The 7,486-nt window shown below is 45.9% G+C and overlaps 1 protein-coding gene across 1 annotated transcript; it reads right to left on the bottom strand.

Annotated features, from left to right (window-relative positions):
* Window positions 1-813: 813 nt before the first annotated feature.
* LOC129685634 (uncharacterized) lies at window positions 814-7,479 on the bottom strand (the record flags this gene model as incomplete). Its single annotated transcript, XM_055619146.1, has 2 exons — window positions 7,317-7,479; window positions 814-1,969 (listed from the first exon to the last, which is right to left on the bottom strand). A coding segment is annotated over exon 2 (1,101 nt), but the record flags the coding sequence as incomplete, so codon positions are not given.
* Window positions 7,480-7,486: the final 7 nt, after the last annotated feature.

Genomic DNA, 7,486 nt, shown 5'->3' with positions numbered 1-7,486 from the left:
GCAGGAGACCGGCGCCACCTTGTAGTGGCGGGAGCGGCTCCCGACATCTCCCCCTTTTTTATTAATTAAAGGCCATTTCAACCAGAAAAATTAACACACCATGAGGTCACCGATCAGCCTGCTGAGCCAACAGCATCAGCGATCAAGGAGTTTACACAGTGTAGGAGACCCTCTGCACCCTTAGCCCCGTGCAATGGGAACCCGAGCCCTGGGGAGTGCAGAGGTCTGTCCAGAACAGCATCCCGGTGCAATGGGAACCTGTGCCCTTCAGGGGTGCCATAAGTTCTAGACAGAGTCTCAACGGTTGAGCAAGTTAAGCCAAACTTGGGGGGATGCCCCCTGTTCCACAGCCAGCATAGCCTGCACCATGGCCACATTTTTAAGATGTTGTTGTCTCTTGAATCTGCAGAGCAACCAAAAACAGAGGAGCAGTCCTGCAAACAGGGTTACTCCAAACATTCCCACTCCAACCCACTCCTTAAAATAGGAGAGGGCGGAGGACACCCAATTAAACAATCCTTGAGTAATGGAAACGTCTAGGCGAGTGGAATTAATTTGAACAATTGCTAGGCGTAATTTTCTTATTGTCTCATCAAATTCGGCGGACCAATTAGATTGCAGCAAACGAGACAATTCTATGGATAAATTTGCAGCCCTAGTAAACCTGTTATATGGAACAGAAGTTACACAAATTCCTGGTAATGTAGTTTCACATCCCAACTGAGCCAGCTGCCACAAAATCTCTAGCTGTTCTTGAACCAAATCAATACGTTGATTAACTATCATTAATCCTCCTTTTAACTGATTGTTCACGGAAGCCTGTATATCTATCGCTTCACTAACTGATGCTGACAAATTATTGAGGGTATGAGCCGTGGCAACCTGGCCATTTAATGCTAAGGCTGATATAGTCAGGGAGGCTCCAACCGCCGCAGTGGCTATAATAGCCACTATTGCTGCGGTGATACCAAAATCACGCTTTTGACGAAATAGGGCCAAAGAACTACTAGTCCTCACTGGAATAGGCAGAAAACGGGGCATGCGGGCTACAGTAGCCAAGTCATACTCACTAGCATTCCAACACAGAGCATAAAAACATCCAGTATAATTACAAACTGTCCAAACAAATGGAGGCCAAACACAAACTGGGGTGGGCTCCACCGACTTTAGTCCTCCTAATTCCGTCGCGGATATGGATCCAGGTCTGACATTTGCAAGCAGAGTGGTAGTAGCTGTCGCTCCACCCAAAATGGTGACCATGGGTGAGAGATCTGTGCAACTGCCACCAACACCACACAGCAGCCAAATATTAAAGGGATTGGTGGGGTAATTCCAGGGACTCATTTCGGTGTAATTTCCATACCCTTCCAAGGGTGAAAAGGTAAAGAGTCCATTTTCGAGCAGATGCGCTCTGCGACTCTGACAGCCCGTCCATGGGAAAATAATTGAAGAGTCCGCATGCCGGCCAGTGCAGAAGGGGGCGTACTGAGGTTGGTGCTTTCGTTCATTGCTCCCATAAGATGAACCGTGCTGTGGCCACCATCCAAAAAGGACCGTAGCATTAGCTGAAGATGTACGATTCCTGATGGTCTCTTTTCCTAACTTGGCATAAGAAAAATTTCCTAGCTTTATACATGAGTCAGCATGAGTCTGGTTGGTTGTAAAACAAAGACTGCCGTTATTTGGCTGGGTGTTGTTGTCTGGTATAGGGGCTATGTCCTGAGACATTGGCAAATATGGTAGCCCAATGGAGTCATTGGTGGTAAAGAAACGGGGGAAGACTTGTGCATCATACATGACTGGCATTGGTCGTGGGAATGTTGATAGGATCCCCCAGCGGATCTCCTGGGTCTCCACCTTCAGGTCCATCTGCACTCCGCTCAAGATCAGGATCAGGGTTAAGATCAGGCTCATCTTGCTTGACCACTCTGGTCAGCCGCGCTGGAACCCAAATCGGATTTTCTTGGTCCTGTGGGAAAACACAAACAGCTCCCCTGGATCTTATTAAAATAGGATCCGGTCCTTTCCATTGATTATCAAGCACATCTTTCCATTTTACCAGCTCATTTGAGGAGGCATGGTCAGCATGTCTGTCTGCAGCAGACCGCCCACACGAATCCAATTTCAAAAAATTTAAAGTAAATAAAGCAAGGGATATGGTTGCTTTCTGTCCCATTGTAATGGGGCAGAGTCCCCCCCTTCTGTTTTTGCACATAAGTCTTTAAAACACCATTTGCCCGTTTTACCATGTCTTGCCCTTGTGGATTATAAGGCAATCCTGTTACATGATGAACTTCCATTTTTTGGCAGAACTGTTGAAAAACCTTAGATACATAAGCAGGGCCATTATCAGTTTTTAGCTGACGTGGCTTGCCCCAGGCTGCCCAGGCCTCCAGACAGTGGGTAATGACATGAGCCGTTTTTTCTCCTGACAGGGGAGTGGCATGAATCACTCCTGAGCATGTATCAACAGATACATGTACATATTTAAGTCTGCCAAAGGCAGGAACATGAGTAACATCCATCTGCCAAATATGTAATGGCTTAAGACCTCTGGGGTTGACTCCAATGTTGGGTGATGGCCGAAACTCCGCGCAACTGGCGCATTTTAAAACTATCTCCCGAGCTTCTGCGCGAGAGACGCCAAATCTCAGCCTGAGCGTATCAGCTGGAACATGATACAATTCATGAAAGGAGGTGGCATTTTTTACAGGATTTAATGCAAGACAAATTGCTCTGGTAGCCTTGTCTGCTAAATCATTAGCTCTTGTCATAGGTCCAGGCAACAAAGTATGAGCTCTCATATGCTGTATGAAGAAAGGATTTGCTCTATTCCTAATAATATGTTGTATCTCATCAAATAATATTGCCACAGTACTTTTAGAAGAAATCAATCCCACTGTCTCTAGAATTTTTACTGCTCCCACCACATAGTGTGAGTCAGAAACAATATTTAAGGGCTGAGAGAAGTTCCTTAGAACTTCAGCCACTACTGCACATTCAACCAATTGTGGGGAGGAAAATGAAAACTGCTTTTGAAATGATTGTCCACCCACAACATAACTCCCTATGCCAGTTTTTGAGCCATCAGTAAACACATCAATAGCCCCTACAATAGGTTGGCTTTGTGTAACTCTTGGAAAAATAAATGCATTAGTTAAAGAGAAGTGCAACAATGGATGTTTAGGATAATGATTATCTATATTACCAGTAAAGGTGCAGCGAAGAATTGCCCACACATCCAAAGTGGCACATAACACCCCTACTTGATGAGCGGTGTATGGCACAAAAATAGATGCTGGCTCACAGCCAAAATGAGTCAGGGCTGATTGAACACCCTTTAAGGCTATTTCTCCAACTTGAGTTGGGTAATGACTTAACACCTTTCCTGGAGATGTCTGAGAATGAATCCAAAGCAAAGGTCCCTGCTGCCATAGGACTGCGGTGGGTTGCTGTGGTGATGGGATAATGCATAAATGGAATGGACTGAAGGGGTCCAGCCGAGTTAAAGAGGCTTCCTTAAGCCTATCTTCCACCTTAGTCAATACTTCAGCAGCCTCCGCTGTAAGCTGCCTACTAGAGGTAATGGCTGAATCTCCTTCAAGGATGGCAAACAAAGGCCTAAGTTCTGCAGTAGTTAAATTCAAGTAAGGCCTTAGCCAATTAATATCGCCCAAAAGTTTTTGAAAATCATTAAGCGTGTTGAGCACATCTCTCCTAATGGTAATCTTTTGAGGTCTAATGCGTCTAGGATAAATAGTTGAGCCAAGGAAATTACCGATCTCTCCCTCTTGTACCTTTTCAGGTGCTATGTACAAACCCTTTTGTTTTAGGTTAGCGGACAACATCTCAAATGCCTGTTGCAGTAATGCTTGCTCAGCATGGCATAGCAAGATGTCATCCATATAATGACATACCTTAATAGCAGGGAACCGATTTCTAACTGGCTGAATAGCGTTGGCCACATAGAGTTGGCACATGGTTGGACTATTGGCCATTCCCTGAGGTAAGACCTTCCACTGATACCTCTTATCAGGTTGTTCATGATTTACACTAGGCAAGGTAAATGCAAACCTAACTCTATCCTGATCGTGTAAGGGAATAGAGAAGAAACAATCTTTAATATCTACCATTACCAAATTCCAGTTCGCAGGAAGGGTAGACAACAATGGTAGGCCTCTCTGAATTGGCCCCATAACCTGCATTTGTTTATTTATAGCTCTTAAATCATGCAACAATCTCCACTTTCCAGATTTTTTCTTAATGACAAAGATGGGAGTATTCCAAGGTGACTGTGAGCACTCAATATGGCCATGGCTGAGCTGCTCTTGAACTAGCTGCTCAGCTGCTGCAAGCTTTTCAGAGGTTAAAGGCCACTGAGGAACCCAAACTGGGTCCTCTGTAGTCCAGGGAATGGGAATCGCCTCCTCAGTGGCCCCTAGGAAAAACCCAGGCCTGTTCTATCTTTCTTTTCCGAGGTTGGGATAGGGCTAGTGCGTCCTTGCAGGCATTTACCCAGTCCTTTACCTGGAACACATCCCATGTTCTTCATTATTTGTTGACTTTGAGGAGAGTATTCATTAGTTAAGGTAAAATCCAATTGTTGTAACACATCCCTTCCCCATAAATTAATGGGAAGAGGTAGCACATAAGGAGCGAACATGCCCCTTTTTCCTTCCTCATTTTGCCAATGCAAAGTCTTCGCACTCTTTTGAGGAGCATTTTCATATCCCAACCCTTGTAGGGATTGAGATGATAGAATAAGAGGCCATCGCGACGGCCACCAAGTTTTAGAAATTATGCTGGTATCTGCTCCAGTGTCCAATAGACCTTGAAAAGTTTTCCCTTCTATTATCAAACTCATCATAGGGCGTTCTTGCATACCCAATGACAAGAACATATGCTGTCCTCCCGAGGAACCAAAGCCTTTTTCTCCTCGAGTAATTTTATCACTTGGGAAGTTCTGATGTAAACTGGGTAAGATCAAAAGTTGGGCCACTCTGTCCCCAGGCGAGATGGCACTAATCCCTCTAGGGGAGGAACATAACATTTGAATTTGTCCTGTGAAATCTTGATCAATGACTCCTGGATGAACTTGCAATCCTTTTAAGGTGGCAGATGAGCGGCCAATTATCAGTCCCACTGAACCCTCTGGCAAGGGGCCTGCTAAATCTGAAGGTATAGGCTGACATCCCATTATAGGTGTCAATACTGCTCTGGTGGTGGCACGCAAGTCCAATCCTGCTGATCCGGAGGTTGCTCTCCGGATGGAGTCATCTTCACAAACCCTTTTGATTGGTAGGGTGTCTCCTGGATGGCCCCATACATTTGTCTTGGGCCCTGGGGTCGGGGGCCCCTGTTCCCGTTTTTTGGCTGCTCAGTAGAGCGCTCCGGAAGGGGCCTCCCCTGATTGTCCTTAACAGACCTGCATTCATTTGCCCAATGCTTTCCTTTTTTACACCTTGGGCACAACCCTGGCTGTTTGACAGGCTGAGCATTAGGGGTCGCAGTTGGCGCCCGACACTGCCTTTTCATATGACCCATCTTTCCACAATTAAAACACTTTGCATTTGCAGCCTTCTGAGCTGATAATACCGCAGCTGCGATGCCCTGATTAGACAGTGGACCTCCTATCTCTCTGCACGCTTTCATCCAAGCGTTTATTCCTTTTCCTTTCCAGGGAGTAATGGCATTCCTACACTCCTTGGTACATTGCTCAAAAATTAATTGCTCCACAAACGGTATTGCGCCCTCAGGGTCCTCAAATATTCTTCCTGCTGCTTCCATCATTCTAGCCACAAAGTCTGAAAAAGGCTCTGTAGCTCCTTGTATAATCTTTGTCAAATTTCCGGTAACCTGTCCCTTATTTGGTAAACTCCTCCAGGCACGAACAGCTGCCTTGTTGATCTGTTGGTACACCTCAGCAGGATACATTGACTGATTAACAACCCATTGACCTTGACCTGTAAGCATATCATAATTCCATTGAGGGTGCTGATTAGTTGCATTCTGCCTAGCCTGAGCCATGCATAATTCCTGATAAATTGCTCTCCAATCAAGACATTGACCCATAGAGAGACATGCCTTCACGGTATTATTCCAGTCAGCGGGAGTCATAGCATCAGCAGCTAGCCTCTCTACCAATGCCAAGGTAAAAGAGGCACTGATACCATACGTCTGTACTGCCTCCACCAATGTCTTTAGTTGTTTCAAATCTAGAGGAGCATATTGCCTCTGATTTTGAGCATCTTCCCATACAGGAAATGCTGCTTGTATCTTTCTAACTTCCTTTTCAGGAATGCGTGACGGCCTTCCTCCTGATCCTGTGTGTTTTTCCACTTCCTCATAGGGAGGAGCTGTTGTACTGCACTTAAAAGCTACAGAGCCACGCCTAGGTGAATAAGGCGGGACGGGGCCATATCTCTCTTCCTCATATTTTGCAGCTTCCTCATCTAACTCTGCCTGCTCAGCAGGGTCAAGACCCGACTCCTCAGAGTCAGATGACTCCTGCTCATCCTCCCCTTCAGAAGAAGATGATAGAGTGCAATTTTTGAACTCAGTGAGGAGCGGATATAATTTAGGTTTTTCATCCTCATCTTTTTTTTCTTGCGGGGTTGGTAAGAGTTGCAATCTTTTTGCCTTATCTTCAAGCTCCTCTTTCTTCTTTGCAAGTTGTGCTGCCCTTTTTTCTAACTTAGCTAGCTTGGTTAACACATCCTTGTTCTCATGACTTTTCTTTTCTTTTTTCTTAGAAGGCTTCTTCCTTTTATTAGCCTCTTTATCCTTTTCAGCTTCTGATACACTATCCTGATGGTCTGACAAGACCCGCTGGCCTTCCTTGATCTTTTCCTTGCACCTCTCATCCTTAATGCACGATTTGAACAATTTATACAGTGGCCATACCCCTGGTCTTAGGGTCCCCTGTTCCTTTTCTCGTGTCAGATCCCCACTTAGCTTGCTCCATGATCCTTCCGTAAGGGACCCGGAGAGAACGAACCAGGGAGCCACTCGATCTACTTCTTTGAGAAAGTTCTGCAACACCCGATCTGGGACCTTAAGCTCCTTCTGTTTCAACAGCGCCCGCGCTGCTTCTAGAAGCGGCTTATTCGGATGGTTGCCCATTGCTCCTTTATCTACAGGGGAGGGTGTGGCAACTCAGTTATCTACTTGAGGATTACAGCCAAATTATGCAGTGTCGCAAAAAGGACGAATACAAACCGTATCCCGTTTCCCACAATTAAGACACAGACAACAGAAAAGAACGAAAACGAGACTAACAACGAGAAACGGAATCACCCAGACCACAGAAATCATACCTTGCTGAAAAGTCTCCGGAGTTTCTCAGGTCACTGGCTTGGATCCTCTTTCCGACGAGCAGTCGGGGTCCTCAAAGCTGTCCCTCTACCCGGGTTCGGCGGCTTCCCGGGTTTCGGCACCACTTGTCGCGCGCAGCCTTCGCCGATAAGGATGACGCGGCAACCGAGGA

Source organism: Psammomys obesus, unplaced genomic scaffold (assembly GCF_907164565.1).
Source record: "Psammomys obesus unplaced genomic scaffold, mPsaObe1.curated_primary_1811, whole genome shotgun sequence".
Taxonomy (NCBI): domain Eukaryota; kingdom Metazoa; phylum Chordata; class Mammalia; order Rodentia; family Muridae; genus Psammomys; species Psammomys obesus.
This window is presented reverse-complemented; position numbering and strand designations above follow the sequence as displayed.